General features: G+C 36.8%; 1 protein-coding gene across 6 annotated transcripts in view; it reads right to left on the bottom strand.

The window, feature by feature from the left end:
• Positions 1-19,860, bottom strand: part of znf608 (zinc finger protein 608) — a 56,488-nt gene extending 36,628 nt beyond the window's left edge. For 4 of the 6 annotated variants that reach the window (XM_004910480.4, XM_031893038.1, XM_002931714.5 and 1 more), the window contains exons 1-2: positions 17,652-18,528; positions 16,048-17,151 (exon numbers count right to left, since the gene is read on the bottom strand). In XM_004910480.4, coding sequence (XP_004910537.1) covers positions 16,048-16,923 — 876 coding nt within the window. In that variant the 5' untranslated portion in view covers positions 16,924-17,151; positions 17,652-18,528. Of the gene's footprint in view, positions 1-16,047; positions 17,152-17,651; positions 18,529-19,664 lie in introns of those variants that run through there. The other 2 variants (XM_012968414.3, XM_031893045.1) reach the window with 2 other exon arrangements.
• Positions 19,861-24,407: the final 4,547 nt, after the last annotated feature.

Raw genomic sequence — 24,407 nt, 5'->3', positions numbered from 1 at the left:
TCAATGTATCAGTTACCATTCAACTGTGTCTGGCCTAAAAAATCACTGGTCACATAAGACATATAAACATAAAATAAAAAAGAAATGATAGCAAGCTAGATATCACCACACATTGCAATGAACACAAATACACAACTAAATAATAAATACACAACTAACTAATAGCTAAAAAAGAGTGTTCAAGTACCTGTGAGTTTTCTGTTCATGGGGGGTCATTTATACTTTCTCCTTTTGTAGAATTGTGCAAGTCTCGTTTGGCAAGGGGTGGGTGGAGGTAAATAGGAGCCCCCCCACTGCTACTTAACTTGCAAGTCATTCAAACGTACAGGTTACAGAGCAGCAGGAGAAACAATCCACAACAGGGATCTGGCCTTTCCCCCCTGCAGCTATGCACCTCATGAGGAATAAACTTAAATGACCCCTCATGTATCTGACTTTATGATTAATTATCCCACACTGATTTTCTGGATAAGTTCTGAAGCCAACTATCACAGTAGTCCAAATCCATTTCCATTTGTACAGAAAGACTTCTATAATGCATATAAACCCTAAACAAGAAACACTTGAAAATTTCGTTTTAGAAATAAATTGCATGCTGTGGTGTTCGGGTGCTAACATCTCATCAGTAAAGATTAGCATCATGTGATGGTGCATGTCTCCTTCTCTGACAACCCTTGAGACCCAAGACATTAGAGAACTGTAATACTGCACAGTTTTTAAGCTAATGCACTGGTTTTAAGCCATAACATTCTACCCCTTAAAAGCATCCTCAGATGATGGCAATAAGCAGTTGTGCTGCTTCCCAGACACAGCACACACATTTGACTAAAGACAATGACACAACTTCTTATGGTGGCACAGCAGCACAATATTCATGGCAACATGACCTCAAGAGTTTTCACTGCAGTCCTTTAATAGTAACCCTTATTTTCTAACACACAAAACAAAATAACACAGTAGTAGTCAAACAGCTGTTTTTGGCTCTATTTCAAGCCAGAATTTAATACAAAAGGAAAAAAACACAGCTTTTTTTCGCAGTACCTCATTATTTTAAGTTGACGACTGCCAGGTGTTAATGCGCACTGAGAACTAGCCAGAACACAGACATAGAGCACTATTATGCTGGGAAAATAGCTGATACTGAGCTTTTCCCAGGAAACCTACACTTAATTAGTAGTGAAACAGGGTGACAATTGTGAAGTGATAATAATCAGTGTAAACACTTCAATACACATTTGGAAAGCATATACAACACTGATTGTAGCTTCCAATCTCACTGTCTAAAACCATGCTCATATATCTTGTTTAGCTCCACATTGAGTGCTTAGTGTTAGCTTATTTTAGTATGAATATATTTTTAAAAGAAATTCTACATCTATTGAGAGGTAAACCTAAGACTTTAGCTCTGGGATATAATCTGCAGATTGTGCAATATGTGACCTACCAAAGCAACCTCTTTTATAAGAAGAGAAATATATTCTCTATGTGAGTGATTATCTACAGAAATGGGTAGTTATTCTTGGGGCAATTGCAGACAGGGAGATTCTATACTTATTTAGATGTACTGGGTTTTAAAATAAACTATATAATAATGATATTATTGCTTCTTTGTGAAGACAACATCAGTCAAGATGAATTAGGACATTTTGTAGTACTTTGCCCCTTTTCATTTCAGTTGCATAGTTGCATTTATATGGGAGTATAGGCTCACTCATGGGTCTGGTGTTTGTTGCTGGAAGATTACGTAGTCAGTGCAGTAGTTAGTGCACCCACATGTCCAGGTGACTGCCATTGAAATGAAATGGGGGGTGGGGAATTTGAGCATTTTGTCAACTGCTTGCTCAACTGGAAATATCTTGTAAGCAAAATGTCTTGAATTGCCCTATTTGCCATTCCCAACCATAAGGAACTGAAAAAAAAATGGTATAACTATACAATACAATAACCAGGGAATATAGAATCCCTCTGTGAACAAATATGCTGCAAGAGGAAACTGCTTTACAAATAGTTTTAGAAACATCTAAATATATAGGCAATCAAAGGTAACAGAAGCATAAAACACCCCCAGCTTTTTTTTTTTTTTTATCAAAGTAAGGACACATGCATTAAAACCTTTGAAGAACTGATACTGCAGTTTATCAATGATGATTTATAAGCAACACTGATTTAGCTGCTGGATAACACTGAGGTCTAATTTTTAGTAGTCAGACAACAGCTATGTGAACACATCAATTATGGGACACTGCCAAAAGCCCTCAAGATCTAAAAGATTAACAGCCAAGCCTCCACTTTACAAGCTCGCATCATAAAGAATATAAATAAAGGAAGGGGTTATGAGAAGGCTAGTCAATGTAATTCACACTCTAAAAAGAGGTACTCCCACTTTTACACTTTCAATTGGTCTAGGAATGAAACCCTCTTATAGACATTGTGCACTGCCAACTTGCCATTCTGAGGGCCATAGAGGAAGGCAATTAAAATTAGGACTGTATTAAACTCACAAAAACTCATTTCAGGTTTCTGAAAGGAGAGCAAAATCTAAAAGTGGTACAAAATAAGGAACCATTTCTAATGTTGTCTAAAAAGGCCAAAATGTGAATGCTTCATATGTGCCTATGTCCCCAATGGGGACCAAAACATTGGTTGTACATATGAATTATGTGATAATATACTGACTTTTGAATGCAAGACCCTTGGTGATGCCTTTGATTTATTTTGTACATATTACGTTTCTGTGTACAAGTGCTTGGTAGCTTTAGAGAGTAAGAGAGGACAGAGTGGAGCACACCCATCACCAAAATAGACATATAGAGAAAGAGTACTGCACACTCAGGGACTTGGTGCTAAAGAAAAATAGTTCATTGAAAAAACTCCAACGTTTCGAGTACAAACAGTACTCTTCTTCAGGGACACACGATCAGCATTAGGCTCTAACTTAGGCAAGTGTATGGTAACTGAATCACACACACTGAAGTAATGTAACTAAGCTCATTGCAGAAAGTCTTATATTTCAGTATTGTTCATACAACATAATTATGTGTACAGACACAAAAACAATAAAATGAAGGGCCTGTTATTAAATTCAAGTTCACACATCTTCTAAAATAGGCTAAAAATATATTTTGTAATATTAAGACACATTCTTCAATTATTTTAGAATTTCTGGCCATGTTAACATAGAACCCCTATAAAAAACGCAGCAAGCAAAACGCCTGAGATCACCCTTGTGTCATTGCCCATACACTACACAGGGAAAAAAAAAAGAAAACGACAGCACTTAAAGTAATCATTGTGTTTTCTCAGATCCACGACCATTCTTTTTCTTTCATTTTGTTTAATGTATGCAGTTCAACAAAACCGACAAGTCCTTCTTGCAATAATTGGTGTACAATTGCTGGGAGTAACTAGGCTTATCTGGTTCCACTCAGACAGCATAAACAAATCAACGCACTGCCCAGCCCCCACACCTTTTATTTTTAAGACTCACAGAAGGCTTAGATGTAGTGTCCTTGCAATTCATTACAAATGCCTCCCTCGTAGAAAGAGGGAGCAATGTCACAACAGTGACAAAATCTAAAGCCAGACACTCATTTCCTGTACCTCAGCGCCCTATTCTTTAACCTTTTTGTCCGTAACAGTTGGCTACCAACTAGGTTTTAATCTGTAAACAAATGATTTGCTTTACAATTAGACTATCCATTTCTTTTTCTTCTTCCTTTTTTTTTTGTACTTGCTTGGCGGCCATCCAATCTACAAGCTCATAGGTTTTTCTATTATTTAGTACTCATGACGGTTAAAAGGCAATAAGCTCATTTAGACTTTATAAAACTGTAAGCCATCAACAAAAGCATTTAAAGCTTCTTAGAAGCGCTGTGGCTTTTGCCTGCAGAATTAATAATGTAAAAAGAAAGAAATGTACTTGGTTTGGTAAAGTGCTTTGTAGTCACTCTGTCAATTACTGCAAATTGCACACTACTCTTATGCTACTTGAACTGTACAAATCTACTGGGTATTTTTGAAGGGTGTGAAGAAACAATACTTTCAGAGTGAAGATACCACTTGTGAAGCAAATTGCATTTTGGATGGAAAATGGAATTATTTTTTATCTACAAGGGGATGCACATGCATTTTTAATGCAGGATTTTATATGGAGGTTTTCTTTCTTTTTTTTTGCATGACTATCTCACTACATGAGATATAAGTGGGATTTCATCTTTGAAAAGGAAAAATGAATTTATCTGAATTCTATGAAAGTTAAAAAAAAGGAAAACACAAAACTTTGATGGCAGAGTGTGTACGGAAAATATTTTTTTACAGACACCCAAGCCATGTCACAAAGACAAGTAAAATGAATGCTATCATAATACTGCATCTGTATAGATTTTCTACTGTATGGCTATTCAGTTTAAATGAACACAAAGAGTACACAAATGGCATGCACCAACGGCTGAGGGCACTCAGAAAATCTTTGGTTTCCCAATAATCCGCATCACAGCCTGGTAATATGAATGGGTACTTCATTACTTTCAGCTACATTGGAGGAAACATGTTGAGGCAAGAAAGGTAAAAGGTCTTACAGTCTATTCTATGAGGCAGCCTGTGAATTCCTAGACTGAACTGTCTGTATCTTCCGACAAGTACTATTTAGCTGGCTTTACTAACACACAGTAAGTCTAGGTAGAGGAAAGTCTATAGACATCAGTTTCTTTTACCATAGACAACTTTGTTCAAAGGTTAGTCAGCTATTGGACAACTATATAATATTTACTAAACTGTTCCTAAACATGGGATATGATTTATGAAATATCAAACCGGGTAATCGTGCAAGGGCTTTTGAGCAGGACCCTCCCCCACTCTACAATGTAAATATGCCTCAGTATGATATCATTGTTTGTAGGTGTAAATTGTTATGTCTTGTGTATCCCATTATTATTTAATGTTCTGCAGAAGACTATAGAGCTATATAAATAGTAATAGTAGAAATAATTTCCAGCAGTTTAAAATTTTCGCTATTTATCAAAATGTTCCTGATTTCCAGGACCACGTTTAGGAACTGACACATTAATCAAATCTGATACTTGAGTCAATTCATGAGCATGTATTTCACTTCTTTGAGCATAAATGCCATTCTGTTCTATAGATTGATAGCAGCAGCACTAAACATTAACACCTCTCCGGATTCTTGCTCCCTAATGCCTGTCTTAAGTGTGGGTAAAAGATTCAAAAATAGTTTCCACATTGGAACAGAAATAAATTGTTACATCTGAAACCATTGCTATCATTGCCAGTAATAACAACAAAAGACTGATAAATATTGTTTCAGTGTAGTGTTTCAGAATACCAGGCCACACACTGGTTGCACTTCACTTTTTTTCAAACCTCTAAATCTAAACAAATGAAACAAAGACGCAGATAGACAAACCTTAGCCCTTTTATACTGATGGTAATTGCCTCTGGATACTCCCCCAAGTTTAAAATGCATAAGAAAGACTGAATGGCATGACATAGACACAGGGTCACAACCATGCCCAGCTTGCCAAATGGGAATGACTTCACAAAATAGATTCTGAAAATTTATGTAACATCCCACATTAACATATCCCATGAAATGAAAAGCACCATAACAAGGGACATGGAACTTGCTGTGACATTTGTGTATTTCAGCCCAAGTGACAATCATGATAAATGATAACTTTTTTTTTCTTGATGAAGTGTCATGATTTAATTTCAGTGCTATGGACCATGACTTGATGAAAATTTCTTATGAATTATAATACAAACTTGTGTACAGTGCATGGCAAGACAGGATATTTTTATGGTGTAGACATGTATAGGCTACAATACATATCTGTGTGTTATTGCTAGTGATATTAGTGATATATGATTGTAACTGCTAAGCTTCAGTGGGGATTTACACATGTATATTTAGCTTCTGTATAGCCACATTTAAGAAATAGCCCATGATATATTTTACAGGTAGGTAATTTGTTATTGTAACCTTGGAAAGCGGCTAGGAGTAAATTGTTGGGTTTAAACTGTTTTTCCCTTTCATGTTTGAGGTCAAACTGGCAGTTGGTTGTTGCCATGGAAAGCTCTTTGATTTCCTTTTGCTTACTACAGAGTTCATTTTCCAAAGTTTGAACTTAATGGACTTGATGAAGTGAATAAAATAGGACTCAGAGTTCATTTACTATGCAATAAAGGATTGGAGCCTAAGACTCAAGGACAAAGCATGAGAGATTTCAGGCATGACAATGAAAAGAGGTGATAACCAACAATAGTTCTTCCATTGACCATGAAACAGAGCCTGTTATATTAAATAATCACATTAAAAAAACAATGGCTCAACAAAATAGTCATAGATTTAATATGATCCAGAATGTATTGGATAACCAACCTACAATTTCATATGATATTATAAGGCATAATTTAACTGTAGTAAATGTTAAACTATATTAACATTTGTAAAGAACTGGGACTCTCCCTGACTAGCGAAACCCCTGGGGGTTGAAATGAATCTTGTACTGCAATGTATATACTACTGTAAATGAAGCTGGATACAATGGTTGGCAATACATGCATTGCAAGATTATGTCCATTAATGAAACTATCCGCAATATCCTGCCTTAGTGCATTATCTGAGCAATAAATCAGCATTATCATTGTATCCTGCCAGGTAAGAATCCTTTTGATCTAGATACTGCAGAAAGATTTGTACTTGAATTATGCATGAATGATACAGTTTAATCAAGTTGATGATAGGAAGGCTCTGTCGGTACAAAAGCATTTTAAGTCTTGTCAACATCTGAGAGTTGCCACAGCCACAGCAAAGAAATACGACATGGAAGTCACTTGAAGGCAATTGAGGACCTTTAAGGAAAATAGATTCAAAGCATCCAAAATATAAATATTCTAAAGAATTAATTTGTGTGTGAGGGGTGCGTGCAAGTAAAATGCCAGTTATAATGCTGAAAAATTTCAGTTACATTTTGCAACTAATTGGAAGCAGATTAGGATTTCGCCTCAGGGGAACGTTGTCAAACTAGGAGCTAGAGCAAATGAAGAAAGAGGTGAAAGTATCCTGAAGAGCTGACAGATTTACAGTGCTCAAGGCAATAAACGGGTACTAGATGAAAATGAATATGCTTGACTGTACTGTATGCAGTTCTGTCAGTCACATCTGAGTAATAACAGCATACAGCTAGGAAACAATGACTTAACTCAAAGAGCCAGGAATGAGGGGATGGGGGCAGGGGAACATCTGCTTGTGAAGCAAAATAAATTCATTGCAATCCAAACCTATTTGTAAGCGTCACCAAACAGAGATAACATACAACACATTAACAGAATAAGATTTACTATATAAATCAAATTAAGAATAAAGAAGGAAATGCTTTGAGACATCAAGCACCAATTAAAGAGTGACATTTTTGCAACAGATGTAGATTAGACTTATTATCATAAACAGACATATTCTCTTGATGGTTTGTCTGATCTTATGGGCAAAATGTATTTTAAATTACCTTCATTGCAGTATTGCTAATAAAAATGTGAATAAATCTACAAAAAAAAAAGATCTTTAGTCAAATCAGTAAAATGTCTGCAATAGGATTTCTCTGCAAGGGGATTTTTCTGGGAACAAGTTACGATCCTGCCTTTGTTATGTTGAATAATCTATTTAGAACATTCATGGTTTCTACTCCTCTCTTTACAAAAGAAGCACTAGCTTTAAGATCTCATTTTATTTCCATCAGAGATTGTGCTGGCACGCAAATGAATCCCAGGCAGAACACACAACAAGAAAAGTGCTGCTGCACTGCAGTTATAAGCCTATAATAAAGCCCAGATTTGATAGCATTATCCATGTAGTGCGGTGAACCACATACAAACAAATAGTTCTGTATGAAGAATGAGAACCAAAAGACCAAACCCTTCCAATTCAAACATCATTATTGCTTTTTAACATGAGCCATCCAGAAATATCCAGCCAAGAAGGTAAAAGGAAATCCAAAAATAATTTGGTCTAGCTGTACACTTTGTAAAATGAGCCTGCAGGTTGCTAAATAGAGTACTACTTTGTTAACCCTTCTACACCTCTATTGTTTGCCTTAGAGGTTCAACAGAGAGGGCAAGAGTTCAGTGTTCTTTGAAAATCATTAGTCCAAACCCAAATAAAACGCTTGCAAAGGACATAACTTAAAGACACTTAAAGACAGCAAAGCAATCCTCTGCATTTGGTATCTTGGTCATCTGCTAGTTGCATTTTTCTTCTTTTTTCTCTTGTAATTTGTGAAAGGTTCCATACATTATTACTGTATATTAGGCTGTCAGGACAGAAATATTGTTTTTAAGAAGGCGGGAGCAACACATTTTTGCTGCTATGGATATGTTCTTTTTCATGAAGCCTCCCCCACTCCCTATCATATAATTTATGAACAGATGGATTTTTTCACCCCTCTATATGTTGCAGGCACCATTTTTCAAAGTATTTATTTTATCCTATCCCCCTCCATTAATATAGATTCTGTCCTCTGATATTCTTATAAGTATTGCACATTGCTTTGGTGTGCAATTTAAAACATAACTACTGCAATTCACAACAGCTTGTGTAACTGCCTTGGAATGCCTGATTTGCAGTAACAGATAAAGAGTCAATAAAGATACCAAAACCCTTTCACAATGAACGGTTATTAACATGCCGGCCATTTTCTAACCCTTCTTATTATTCTTCTCCTTCATTAGCGATGCTATAATTTCCTCTGTATCATTAATAAACTTCCAGCCATAAGAATGTACATATTTTTATGTGGTACAACTGGTCTTTTACTAAATGAGACACTATAAACATTGTTTGGGTTTGGGCTAATTTATTGATTTTATTGCAGCAATTTTTACCAAATCAAACTCCTGTGAGAAAAGGAACAGCACTGACAGTGCCAACTGACAGTATGATGGTCACAATAATATTAGCTATATATATTAGCACTTATATGTTTTATTTTGTTGATCAAACTTGTATCCTATTCAGGAAAAGATCCACTGTTAAATCTTTGTGTCTATAGGGTTGGTTCACTAAAGGTCGATATTTCGAGAGCTATTTATAGCATGCGTTAAAAGTTTTATCGTGTCATAACGCGCGATTTACTAAAAGGATACTTGCGTTAATTTAGACGGCATGCTGTTTGCATTATTTAAGTCGTGAAGACTATTTTCGTGCGGTATTTGACGCAACGTGCTATAATTAATGTAGCGCGCACAAATTGTCACTGCGCGTGAAAAAAAAACACGCCATATTAGCCATACACGCCATTACTTTCGGAAAACTACTATTCTGAAAATGACCATTTCCCTGCAAATTGGAGGCTGCATCACTCTAGGGCCAACACAGACTTGAATAAATAACACTGCAAAGTCCATGTTGTGTTGCCAAAAGCTCATGAACTGTACTTTTCTATAAAAGGCGTTAATTTTTACATAGACTAATGCGATATTTAGCGCGTCTAAGTGTGTGTGAATCATGCGTTAGTATTATTTCTGCGCGCTAATTAACGCAATGCATTAAAATTAACGCATTCAGTTGCGCACAAACGCATGCAATAATACTTTAGTGAATCGCACCTTTTTTACGTTCAATTTTAACGCAAAAAAGCATGCGATAAGCCTTATCGCACTTTAGTGAATCAACCCCTATGTTTGAATGCATGTTTTTTTTTTAATAGGTAAGTAAACTTTGCCCCTTTGTTTTGCAAATAAGCGAACATTTGTAAATGAGGGGGGTGGGGACATGCTGACAGGCACAAATCTGTGCTCACCATGTAAACATATTTATAAATGCAATGCTCATTTGTAGCTTTTTTTTTTTAATTCACACCTGCTCAAGGCATGCCTTAGCTACAAGGCTCCCTTTGTCTGACCACTGTGGCTTGTGTTGGATGGGCCGCAAATGTGCAACAAGCACAAGGTGCAGAGTGCATTTTTCACTGGAAATTGGATAGGAACAGGTGCTAAGTGATTGGTGCCTGAGGGCATGCACTTTTGCCCCCCTTAGCAAAGCAGCACTTAAGCATGATAATAGTAAGTGAATGCTATAATATGGTCATGGAGCAAGTGAGGAATTAAGAATGTTCCAAGACTATGATGCAAACAAATAACAGCTCATTCATATTGTTAATAATAAAAAGTAATTGAATGTAATTGCAAAGTTAAACTATTACTTAATCTGTTTCCCAATCCATTTTGTTTATATGTTGTTGCAGAGCATATTATGCTTTAAATGTCTAAACATGATTTCATTTTGCTATGTGGTATAAAATTATTGAAAAGCTTTGTTCTTTATAAATCATAACAATAATTAAAAACACCTCCAACCTGAAATTGCAAAATGTGTGCTGTAATAGGCAGATGGGTATAGGTTTAAATCTGATTTGTGAAAAATCCATTATTAATAGGGAAAATGCTTGCCACCCTCTTATTGGATTCATTTTATAATGGCAGTGTTTATAGCTGAATAGAATTGCATTCATGTATTGAAATGCAAAGCATACTGTTCCAATTACCAAGACTACCAAGTGTGAAGGGAGGCGCAATCAGCGTGGCTGATTGTTAACAATAGAGGGAACTACATCACATTTTCATTGTAGATCTGCAATCCAAACTTACAGGTCCTTACAACACTACACTTACATTGTAATTGGGACTCAACAAGAAATACTTTTTTTTTCTAAATCAAAAACAAAAATGATAACAACTATAGGCTTTAGTAATTTTAGGTAGGTAGTAATAGTAGGTTTTTTTAAGTTCTAAAAAAAATCAAAGGATATGTATGAACCCCCAACCCAGTCTTGAAACCTTTTTCTTCCACTTACTATGGGTTAATTAACACAGTAATCCATGCTAATAGCTACAGTAAGTGAATGCATAACACGATCATTCAGAGTGACCTTTTTGGATGGTTGTGAAATTATTCCTTCTATATGCTAATATTAACACGTCAGTCATTTTCCAAAAGTCTCCACCATATCATTTACACCACATATGAAAAGGCTATATAGATTAATATTCTATATATCACAGAACGATAAGTGCCCCTGCCTTTTTATATTGTATCTCAAGCAGGAGACCCTGTTAATGTTCCTTTGCACCAGCATACTTGTGGCCAAACATGGATGCTTTGATTGCTGTAAAGCACTTTAAATCTTAGGGGAGAAAGATTCTAGAAATATTAAAGACATCTGTCTATTGTGTTGTTTAATGTCTTACTAAACCAACTATCTCAAACAACAAAAAGAATATTTACATTTTATTGGAATGATGCTTCTGGTAAAATAGCCCACAACACCACCACACGGGTCTTCCTTGTAATAGTTCAGGGATTTGTAATTCATTTGCTAGAACAATGAGGAACCCTCCCTGCAGCTTAACCATTAACATGTCTGTTGCCTGTCAGACCACTCAGAGATAATGTCATTTATCTCAGGGTGGCACAAGACCAGTCATTAGCTTCAATAAAAGACCTTAAACAAAGGCCACATGATGTTTTCCTTTTCATGGTTTGAGAGCTGGCTGGTCACAGTTGTAATGGATGAATGACTTACATTTCAAGCAGCTGAATACCCCCCTACTCAAAAAGGGGGGGGGCTAAGAGAGTCCAGTAAAATTACATTTTTAAATAAGTGTTTATAGCCACTTTCTAGACCACAGCTCGAAAAATTACTTTCTTCTACTAACTGTCACTGGTTAACAGCATGTCAATATTTTGTGCTGTAAAGGACCATGGTTTATGCTAAAATATAAAATAAAATGTAGTAGTTTGCAATAATAAAGGCATCCTCAATATATTCACATGTAGAGGTGTGGTTTAGAGAGTTGAGATGTCAAAAGACTATACACCAAGAAATAGAGCATAATATGAGCCTTCTGTGGTACAACAAAAGTATCTACATTAAGTCAAGGCAAATAAAGGGCAGATGGGTCCACTGTATGTGAACGCCATACAGACGTGAAAGAAATTAAAACATATTTTACTGAATGTAGCCTGCCTATTACTGTTTATTGTAGATTTATCTTGTATGTCTTGCGCAAAAATCAATTACCTTCTGTTACATTCCCTTGTAGTAATCATACTACAGTAAGTAGGTTACATTTTAATGTAAACTGTGCCTATGTGTGTGTGTGGCCATTAGCCAGCATGTCAAATTGTTGTATCCAAAAAAATAAATAAAAAGAATCTGAAATACGTTCTCATGATATACACAATTTTCCTGACATTTTTGATATGACCATTTTATTATACATATATTTTTCAGGTATGGAGAATACTTGGGACTTTATTTTCTGTGGAGCACTGTGTCCTAAGGCTACAAAAAAATCTTAAAGACAAACAAAAATAAATCACTGTTGATTTACGCAAGCTTATTAAATGCCATGTACAAGGACTGTAAAGTGAGATTTTGACTAATCACATGTGCCTAACTACACCTAGACATGAATAAATACAATCTGCATGATTATACTGTACATTATATGACTTGTCCACAGCATAAGCTTGAATAAAATTCTAGCGTTCAGGTATCCTATCCCAAGAACAGCTGAAAATCTGCAAAACCTCAAAATATATAATATCAGATGTTACACTTTTTCATTTATGGGTTCAAAGAATTTAAGTTTAAGACTCAGTTTGATGAATTTGATAAAAATGGGTGGGTTTGAAGAACAACTGAAAAGAGTTGGGGAGTGTTTGAGATTCATCATCTATAAAATGACATCATTTATAAAACTGCAAAAAAAACACTTCAAAATTCTACTTTTCTGCTCAAAAATGGAACAGGTGGCCATATCACCTAAAACCAAATTTGACAATTGATTTTTATATTAGAAAACAGGTAGAATTTGTAACAATGTTTACATTTACATTTTAGTACATTTTCACACAAGGTGATTTGTCCAGGTTTTGTCTTAGCAGGATTTCTTTGGAAATGTAATTTTATCCCACAGACAGGATTGGTTTCAGGTGATAATCACACCTTTGTGCCAGACCCTCAGGCTATTTCCATGTTTTATTATGTGAAGCTGCAGTACATTTAGTCGTTGCCACTAAATGTGGACGATTAGAAATGTGTAACATTACACTTACAAATGAAGCTTTGTGGAAAAGAATCAATATATTTTTTTTTTTTTTTTTTTTAAACCCACTATTTTCTAGTTGAGATTTTTTTCTCTGTAGCAGTCATTTCTGAAGCAAAATTGTGTCATTACCCTTGGGAGAACGTGCAGAAATACACAAAGTTCTAACATTAAATTTGCCCACACCCTTGTTCAATATATGCAAAATATATTGCTGAGAATAACCCCTTTGTACTACAAAATAAACACTCCATTGATAAAGATATGTTCTGCAGGTACATTGCAGAGTATAACAAAAGCTTGAAGCAGCCAAATACAATATAAAAACACATTAACAACTTCTGATTACATCAATATGAGGCAGGAAATTTCTAATGGCTAAGTGGGTTATTAGGGTTGACCCCCATGGAGGGTCAGCCTTATGCATGGCTTTAGTAAAAGCTTTTGTTTCTACTTAAAACTTCAAAGATGCAGACTAGAGAACCTAAACTAGAAGATGGCCATACTTAACAAACTAAACTGGATAGATCATCAAATAAATGAACACTGTGTTACATCAAACAGGCTCTAATTATGTATCCCTTCTTCAATACATCCAGCTACATAGCACAACATTACCCCAGATTAATTTTTCAAATGTGCTACTAGCTAATACAAATGACACCATCTAATCTTTTTTATGCCTTGCCACTACATAGCAAAATGGAGTCTTGATCCATTAATACCTACACTCAAGTAGAGCTGAAACCATGAGAGATGAAGCATGAATACATGCTTACTAATATGCAGTCCCTTTTTAAGTAAAACATGTTTTTGTTTTATTCCCTTTACACTGATCACACAAAACAGAAAAACTAATAGTATGTATGTGTACTGTATATATATATATATATATATATATATATATATATATATATTTATTTTTTTTTTCAATGTATGTTTAAGTGCATGTTCAGCAGTGCAATTGTAAATAGTTTTCTCATACAAGATAGGAAGACTCCAAGCTATCAAAGACTTTAATAGCGTTAGCAAGCAGAGAAAGGAAAATATTAGCTAAAGACAACAAGCAAAGAAACTATTGTCACTGGAAATGTTGCTTTACCCTTTGAATGCCAGTGTGCCTTTCTTAAAAAAAAAGCTCTACATAGCAATTGAATTACAATTGAGTTAATATCTAAAGCCATAAAATTGTAACAATGAACAAATATATAATTCCTTCACATTTTATCTCTGAAGCTGCATTGTAAAAGGAATTATTAAACCAGCCAAGGAAACCACAGCATACTAATCTTTGTTGCCATGACAGCAGCCTTTTGAGATACTGAAATGTACAGATTGCTAGCTAAACAAAATTGTTGAATGTGAACATTTGGCTGCAAGATTAAAAGGCTAAAGGGGACACAAAGGGGGTAGAACCTCCCACATTCCAGGAAACCACTGAATCCAGTCGAAAAGAACTGACTCCTTAACCAGTGCTATTATGATCAGTGGATTAGGGCAATTTATCTGGACAGTTAAGACTGATTAAGAAATTACAGATAGAAAGCTATTACTGACAGTTGGAATCCTACTGTAACAAAGGTAAAATATAAACAAGTACAAGTTAATTTGATATATTACTATTATTAATAAGAGAGCATGCTTTTATTACATCTAATAGGATATATGCCTCAATGTTAATGAACACAATCAGTAAATAAGAAGGGCAAGACAATGATCTCATTACTTATTACAAAGAAATATACTTTTGCACAAAACTATGTTTCATTATGGTTTTATACCGGATTGAAAAACATGATGACTAACTAATAAGCCAGTGAGCTAAGTTGTATCAGGACTGGAAAAGGTTGACAAAATGGGTTGTAAAAACAATGAAGGATGCATAAGGTTTCCAGCATTTCATCTAGAAAATCTGAGGGGCAAAAGAAAAGGGAATGAGATAAAACAGAGTTCACTGCCTGTAGAATGCATTTGACCCTTAATTATCAATCAACAAAAGCACTAGTTCCCAAGAGAAACCTTAAGCCCTCTGGATAACTGCTAGTAAAAAAAAACCTGCCTCAATGAGCAGCAAGAATGGCCATTCTAAATAACCAGTCCTAACATTTGATTTGCTCATGTGCTTTCAAGCTACTTAGCATTCAAGCAGTTTCAGACAGACTGGTTCAAATCAAAGGGAGGCCAAGAACAGTGCTGTCTTGCATTTCTCAAAATAGCACTCTAGTTACAGGGGGGAGAGAAAAAGGAACATTTTCACTAATGTGCCATCAATGCAAGATACATAAAGACACTTCCCCCAACCATGGCAAACAACAGATTATTGTAACCATGTCATTCCTCATTGGTTGTTTATACTATAGCCTGTTGTGCAAACAGAGCTGGCTGTTACATGTAATAAAGATTATGGGGGAAGGGTAATACAGTAGCTACATTAACCCTTCGAGTGTTAAACATGATTTTGCTCAATGAGCTCAACTGCATTATACCAACAATTGCTGATACTAGAAACACAGTCATAGGAAATATGTATATTTTTACACCAGAAAAAAGAATAAAAAATAAACATTAATTCAAACTTTGTAAGCAATTGTCACCCAGGCAAATAAGTAGCTGGAAAGAAAGCAAGATTGCTGCTGCTGCAACAACAAACAGTTCTTAATTAGATACAAGAAGTTAATGAAAAATCCCTGATTTAGCTAAGCAGTTCATTATTTACAAACATGTGCCTCACCTTTTAATATACTTTACCCTGAAGGGAAATGTAGGCGGGTAAGAGAGGTCAAAGTTTAACATACTTAAATTCCCTTCAGCAAGGAAAATGATATCAAAACATGATCACTTAAGGAATGTGATTTGCAGCAAGAAAAGACACTTGGAAAACATTAGCTTAGCAGAATCAGCAAGTTAATGATTGCTTTTACTTACTTTTTCAGTTTTTAATTTCTTATTTCGCCTATGGCATTCTTCTTCGTCTTCATCATCGTCTTCTTTTTTAACTAGTGCTGAGTTCCCCATAATCCCTGAATCAACTGCACTCTTTGCCATTTCTCCAGCCAAACTATTGCCACAATGAAAAGGGCTGCCATTCCCAGAGGCCTTTCCACTTCCAAATCCATACAAATGCACAACAGCTTGGCTATTCACTCCAGTGTTTGCATGCCCAAGGTCATACAATTTATTACTGTTGTCCTTTCTTGATTTTCCAGAATCCTTATCCCTTTTTGAGCCCCTGGTGCTCTGACTTTTTCCTCCTCCTGTTTTTTCATCTTTCAAAGTTTTATTACATGTAGTAGTGTTTCCATTAAGGCCAGCTCCACCAGTATTGTGGCCACTCATGCCAACTGTAGATGCCACTTCCCCAAGGCGTCCAGCCTCTAGCTTTTGTTTGGCAGCCCCACTACCAATCTCAGGAATTCCATATAAAGATGCAGAAGCCAACGACTTATTAACATCCTTGGAAGTTTTACTCCTTTTCACTTTTGATTTGCTAGTGTCTTTGTGGCTGTTCCCTTGAGGGCCGGATGATTGCTGTTGAATAGAAGCAAATTTGAGGCTGTCAGCTAAAGTAGAGGAGGTAGAGTTAACTGCTCCACTGGATGCCAAGCCATGGCCACTGTCCTTGGAAGTGCAGCTGCTACTTGTTGAATTACTCATCTCAAATTTCTGTCTGTCCTTCTCCAAATCCGCATCCAAATCTATAATCAAATTTCCCACACCGATTTCCCAGTCATCACCACTGTCGTAGGCATCAACTGCATTAGGATCTACACCTTTGCCTGTAGCAGAAATGCTTATTGACATCCTGAAGATGAGACGTGTGGCATTAAATTCCAAAGAAAATGGTTTTGAGAAAATGGGGACATTCGTTTATCTCAAATGTAAAACACAGGTTTTCTCAAAAAAAAAAAAAAAAAAAAAATTAAATCAAAGAGATCCAAATCATTTGATCAAAGTACTCCAAATATAAATGATGATTGTCTTTGTCTTGTCTAAATGTTCAGTAATCTTTCTTTAGTTCAATTACACCTCCTGTGTTGGGGGGGGGAGAGAAATAGGTTGGTTTTACAAGATGATAAGGCTCAGTTGAAATGCTAATCAGGTTAAATTCTGCAAAAACCCGAAGTAGGATTTTTAACTATTCATTCCAGGTAACATTATGTTCATGCTTATTTATAAACATAAAAATAAACATACACACTATTTACACAATAACTGAAATCATCCTTTGGCTATGGGGAACATATTTTGTACAGCATTTGTGAAAATCTAAACAAAATCCGATGTCCAAAAACAGGTAAAAAAAACAATGCAGAGTGGTCATGCAGAGGAGAATTGCAAAGTGTGTTAAATATAGCATTACTGACTGTACAGGAAACTGATTAAGACATACGCTTTAAGTGATCTGCACCAAGGTGGCCTCAGTGACCACAAATGAGCCGGTGTTTGACAAAGATGAGTTAAGGGAATTTTGCAGGGACAAGCGTTATGCCAACATCAGCATGACTGTAACAAACAGATACATTGCTTACCTTTCTTACTCCAGTTTTGTCTTTTTAGCTATTAAGGCCACCAACTCAAGGTCCTGTAACCACCTAGTTTCAATAAAAGCTCCGTGCCTCATTTTACACCACAAGTGATCAAGCAGAAAGCAAGTCATGTGTATCTAAGATAAAGGGTAAACGTGCCATTCACAATATCCCCTGTTACTAAAACATCTGAATGCTCTTTCCTTTCTCGTGAGTCTTCCCTTCTTTCAGTTTTACAGCTGGAGATTATGTTTCACACAGAAGACAAGAACACAGGGGGGGAAATGGTTCATCCTTTCCAAAATACAATGTAAGCCAGGCAAGGAAAAAAAAATGTAAAAGCAAAAAAAAAAAAAAAAAGCAAAAAGTTTTTTTTTGTGTGTGTGTCTCCTTCCAACTACTTCAGTCACGTCTCTCCTTTAAACAGAGATTTTACAGCCATCCTGATCAGTTAAGTAATGATCCCAATGAACAAACCTACAGGCGTCCGGTTGTAACAAGACAGAATGTGCTAACATCGGGATAAATTAGTGAAAGGAGAGAGAGAGAGAGAAGAGAGAGAAGAGAGAGAGAGGGACTGAAACTCTGGTCTGGATTCAGCTCTTTGCTTAGTCAGGAAGTGGCATTTCCCACACCCTCCCCCATCCACCAGTTTTCCTGACAAATCTGGTTTCTTGAATAACACTTGAAGGGAAAAGAGGAGGAGGGGGCTGTGGGTTGGAACAGTGATGGATCTGTGATCTGATAAACCTATTATCAAAACATTTTTAAGTGTGAAGATCAGTCTTGAGAGGGATGTGAACCTTTTCCTCAGCACACAGCCTTGTGTCTATGCTGCATAGGAGAAACACAATCCTCTGTGCTTTAACTGTCCGTACACAATGCATAACCTAGTAATCACTCTGACAAATGTATTATAGTCATGCTCCAAGGGAAGGAAATGTTAAAATCTATTTGTGTTTTGTTCTCTGTCAACACAACTTCATTTCATTTCTCTTGCATGATGTGTGTGTGTGTGTGCCTGTGTGCCAGCCAAATGATCTCTGAGCATGCTTAGTATTTTTAATTAGCTGGCATTCCCAGCTAAAAAGCTGTAATGAATTGTTGATGGATTGGAAGGCTGGAGTGGTTTGTTAGAAATGTAAGATGAGGCGTGGGGGAAGGGCGCGTCAGCGACAACCAACCGTATAAAAGCAGCTATATTGTAGCAGCTCAACCTTTTCCATCACGTGAGGATCAAGAACTCAATTGCTTGTCGTGACGTGAGAACAAAAAAATGGGTGACAAGAAGAACAACACACACAGAAAAAAAAAATCTCATCTTTAACGCAAGGAAAACCTTCAGTGCTTCTACTCTGCCTTATTTCCCTGGTACAACTATTCCGCGTGAATGCAAAGCATTTCTTTCTGCAGATGTAGATCTGGGACTGGGGATAAAAAAAAAAAGAACAGGGAAACGTGATTCGCATGCACAGGGGAATGGTGCATGTGGGTTTATAGAGAAATGCTGTGTGTTTTGTATTAAAGCAGAATCTTCTGCCCACCGTCATCTGAAGAATTCATCTTCAACCTGTAAAATGGGTGGGGGGTGGGAAAGAGTGCGGATAAACTTTGCCTTTGCTTCCCACCATAGCCTTCAGAAATGAACTCCACTTAAAATCTGCTTTTGAAATGTTAATTGCACATAATCCCTGTGTAAGCACTATTTGAACTGAGCTCATTTTTATAGGTTCAGTATTAAAGTGACAGAAGGAGGGAGGGGGGGCTGCGGTATTTAACTTGCAGCACAAGGTAGGAAACAGAAAATAGCACTGACTGGGTGTAAAGGCTAATGCAGAGATAGGCAACCTTCGACCATTCATTGCTGGACTACAACTTCCAGTATCCCCATGTACTGTATATATAAATATATATATATTCTGGATTATGTGTAAAGATACCACCCTAAAACAAGTATTTATTTATGAACATTTATCATGATCATCTTGTCACAGCATTGCACACAGCTATACTTACGATCAGATAGGATCTAGATGACCTTTGCTTCTAAATGCTTTTTATGGTGCAGTCGTTTTTTTTTTTTACACCTATTTTGTGTTCATTTTTCTTCCTGTGTGCATAATAGGTTAGAAGCCAATAATTCAATGCCTGTGCTTCTTCCTAATAAAAAGACCATCAATACAGCTCACTGGGCGCCTACTTACAATGGTGAGAAATCAGAACTGAAAAAGAGAGAGGGAGAATTGAGCTCTGTCTCTACCTGAAAGGACTTTTCTTTGTTCCAAATGCCCTTTCGCATGCATCCAATCAGAGGGGAGCATTTGTGGAACTGGGCTTGCTGATTGGATGCCTGTTTCTTTAGCTTGAGTGGGGGAGGTAATGGGAGAGCAGCAGAGAGCACTCTGTATACACATAACAAACACACAGGCAAGTAAGCGAGAAAGCTGAGCCTTTAGGAAAAAAAAAAAAAAAAACTCGCAGCACTAGACTCATCATGTTCCTAACTGAATTAGTAACAGTTTAACACACAAATCTGCTGAACACAAAAGCGCCTGCCTGAATACAGTACTGAACACAAGCAATTAACTAACAGAAGTGGAATGTGCAATAATTTTGGACTACACATTAAAAACAGAGGTTAAATAAGTAACAGGACCTGCACACATTACATTATTTCTCCTGCATAGATCAAATGCACTCAGTAGCACACTATATTACAGAGAGCGGTTTCCACTGGCAACCAAAATATTTGACTAAAGCAGCATACTAATTAGGCATGCTATTCAAACTGATCACGGGAGACGGTCTAGCTTTAAAAGATTTTCAGTGTTAAACTGAAATAGAATCTACATACAATGGTAAATTCACAATAAAGAGAAAAATGATAGGATTAATGATTTAGCCTTCAGTTAGTTTAATTTACTGATCATTCTGGTTCAGTGTGAACCTGATACAGGTTTATTGAAATAATTTGCAATTGCATTGTGGTGTTCTAATGCTGAATAAGCAAGACGCTTCAAGATATGTAAAAAACACAATTGGCTTGAATGCATAAGAAGATCACTGGGTGAACTCCCCCAAAAAAGGACTGACTGAAAATGCAACTGATTGCCCTCTGTGGATATCTGTGAACCTTACTGTTCCTTTCTCCAACCCTTGTCTGTTAATTTATTCTGTTTGCTTTGATAGTATCGTAAAACCCTTCATAAATTACACACAAGTGGGAGGGTTAGCCACCGTCTCTTTAAAGTAAAGTAAAGGTTGTGTTTAATATCATTTTGCCCTAGAAAATCTCAACACCAGCCACATGAGTAAGGGATCTTACAATGCTCAAAAGTGCAGGTGATCGTTCCTATGAAAATGATGTTACAACAACATGTTGGTAGAATTTCACAGAACTCAACTAAAAATATATGTAAGCACATTGTAGATGAGAACACCATTAAACAGCCAGTGCCGTCATTTCCTAGCAAATAACATAGGGTGCAACTGGGGCATTTTGAGTGGGGGGAAACTGTGAACGTTTGCTTATGTAACCAAGACTCCAAGAGCTTAAAATTGTCTATAAAAGACAGTCACAGTGTTCTCATGTTGTACATCCCTATCTACAAAGACTTTTAGTATTTCAAGGCTATAGCTGCATTTATATTGACCATTAGATAGTGCCTAACACTAATTATGTTTTCATCATCAGCTTTTTTATGTTCTTCACCACTCTGAACCACCACTGTGTCTGCATTTTTGGGCTGGAATCCTAGCATCTAGGGGCAGGTTTACTAAAGTTCAAACTAGGGAATTATGAAGCATTACCAGTAGTCAGGGGCAGGCCGAGCCAACCGAGCAACGCAAAACTGAACGCGTACTAGGCGTAAGCAGAAGAGGCTCCTACCTGGCGCCCCCTAATCGTTGCGCCCTAGGCAGCTGCCTCTTCTGCCTACCCCTAGTTCCGGCCCTGCCAGTAGTTTTTGCATGATTACTAAAAACTTTCTTTAAAATATTTTGATTGGTACATTTATTAAAGCTAATTATTGTTAAATCTTGAATTCTTGGTAATTTTTTTTCCAACCTAAACCTACTGGTAGAAGATACTGATTATAAATAATTATATGATTATAATAAATAACCAATTCCTTAAAAGCATTTATAATCTTCCTTTCTGGTTTCATAGTCACATCTTTAGATTAAACTGTTTTTACATAGTCTCAAAGGACTATGTGGGATCAATAATAGCTGGCTACAGTGAAAAAATACTTCACATTCATCTATGAGATAATAAAAACCCCTTTATCATAATGGACAGAAAACTGATGCTCTCTTACTGGAACTGATCACAAGCTGAGAAATGTGTGCAAGTGCTTTATTATTTGCACAGTGACACAGACGTTAGATAAAACATCAGTTTTATACACGTATAATATCATTTAGTAATATTTAGAATAAAAGGCACAACACTATAAACAGAAGAATGTGAATCCCATCTCCTCTGCAAATACCGATAAATAACAGTGATTATTTTGCAAGCCACACTCAAGCAGATCATAGATTTAACAGCAACAGACTAATCTTTTGACAGCTGACCAAATTGTCAGATAACTGGGGGGACTAAAGTAGCCAATTCGTCCAAGATGGTATACACAGGTCAGTGCAATCATCTGCAGAATGAATTCAGAGACGTGTCTGATTGAAAACTGTTTTACTGGAGTAGATTTCAGGCATCATTTCTGCTCATTTCAGATTCACATATAATGATTTGTTGGGACAGTTTGGATGGAATTGTCTTAACTGACCCATATCATCATCTTGTGTATTGCCAGATGACATATTGCTGGTCATGGACATTTTATGGTTACACATAGTATGACATGTTTGTAAGATGTGATTACATTTGAAAGCAATGTGGTTATACAGCATTCCTCTGATTCCTATTCTACTTATCCTTCCTCCCTACTTTCCCCTTTTCTACTGTAGCGCAAGAAAATTCCACTTATTTAGCATGGACCTTTTAGTGTATGGTGTAGCATAAGGTTATGCAACCCAAGTGTCATCACTTTGCAGAAATAAATGGTTAGTAAATCCCTGTCACTAGACGACATTCAGTCTGACAATGAAAAATTAACAGCATGCATTTTCTCAAGTAAATTTTACATTTTAGGCCATGTATTATTAGCAGGTCAATGACTTATGAAAGGCTGTTTAAAAATAATACATAATATAATGTGCTAGTAGGAGAAAGAGCTCATAAAGCCATGTCTAGTGGTAACTTGTAAGCATCTAAAAAGAAGGCCCCAAAGTATGTTAAATTATTATTAACATTTATTTATAAAGCGCCAACATATACAATAAGTGGGTTACATTGGACATACAGAGTAACATATAAAGCAATCAATAACCAACACAAGAGGTGAAGAGAGCCCTGCCCAAAAGAGCTTACAATCTACAAATGCAAACTAGATTGTTTTAATGTATGTATGTATATCTTTATTTATAAAGTGCTACTTATGTACGCAGCGCTGTACAGTAGAATTCATTAATACAGACAGGGGGTTAAAGATAATGGATAAATACAAAAGATAATGGATAAATACAAAGTACAACAATAAATAGAATAAATACAAGGTGCAGTTGTAATAAGAGTCAGAAACACAAGATGAAGGAGGTCCCTGCCCCGTAGAGCTTACAATCTTTATGGGAGGGGTAACTAACAGACACAAATGGGCAAATGTAAGTGCTATAGGTCACAGTGGGTGACATTACAGTATAAGTGGAAGTTTCCAGATCAGGTGCTGGGCGAGTGCTCCAAAAGGTAGTCTTTAAGTTAAGTTTTAAAAAGACTGGGGGAGGATTCTCTCCGGAGGAAATCAGGGAGGGCATTCCAAATGTAAGGGGCAGCAAGGCAGAAGGGTTTAAGGCGGGAAACAGCAGTAGTAGTGGGGGGCGCAACCAAACGGTTGCTCTGCAAGGAACGAGTCGGCCAGGAACGTACGGAGACACAAGGGAAGAGATGTAGTGAGGAGCAGAGGAATGGAGGGCTTTGAAGGTTAAGAGAAGGAGTTTGTAAACTATTCTTTGTTTAACAGGAAGCCACGATAAGGCCTTTAGCAGGGGAAGGGCCTGAACTCTCCTGGATGAGAGGAGGAGAATTCTGGCAGCGGTGTTTAATATAGACTGTAGGGGGGAAAGATGGGAGTTAGGGAGGCCGGTTAGCAGCAGGTTACAGTAGTCAAGTCGGGATAGGATGAGCACGTGCATGAGCAGCCTAGCTGTTACAGTAGAAAGAAAGGGCCGGATTTTGGCAATATTCCGTAAGAAAAAGTGACAGGTTTTGACAGTGGTGTTAGTATGGTCAGAGAAGGAGAGACTGGAGTCAAAGATCACCCCCAAACAATGCATGGAATTGACAGGGTTGATGAGGGTGCCTTCAATAGAGATAGAAAAGGGGGGAGTAGGACCAGGCTTAGGCGGAAAGATCATTAGTTCAGTTTTTGTTAGGTTCAGTTTGAGGTGGCGTTGGTTCATCCAATGGGAGATAGCGAGGAGGCAGTTAGAGATTTGAGTCTCAGTTTCAACTGTTAATGAAGGGGTTGAAAAGTAAATTTGGGTATCATCAGCATACAGATGGTATTTGAAGCCAAATGAACGGATAAGATCTCCCAAAGACAGCGTGTAAAGGGAGAACAACAACGGCCCAAGTACAGAGCCTTGGGGTACCCCCACATTAAGAGGAACTGGAGATGAGGTTTTAAAGAAAAAAAAACAATA

This window comes from Xenopus tropicalis, chromosome 1 (genome assembly GCF_000004195.4).
Source record: "Xenopus tropicalis strain Nigerian chromosome 1, UCB_Xtro_10.0, whole genome shotgun sequence".
Taxonomy (NCBI): Eukaryota; Metazoa; Chordata; class Amphibia; order Anura; family Pipidae; genus Xenopus; species Xenopus tropicalis.
This window is presented reverse-complemented; position numbering and strand designations above follow the sequence as displayed.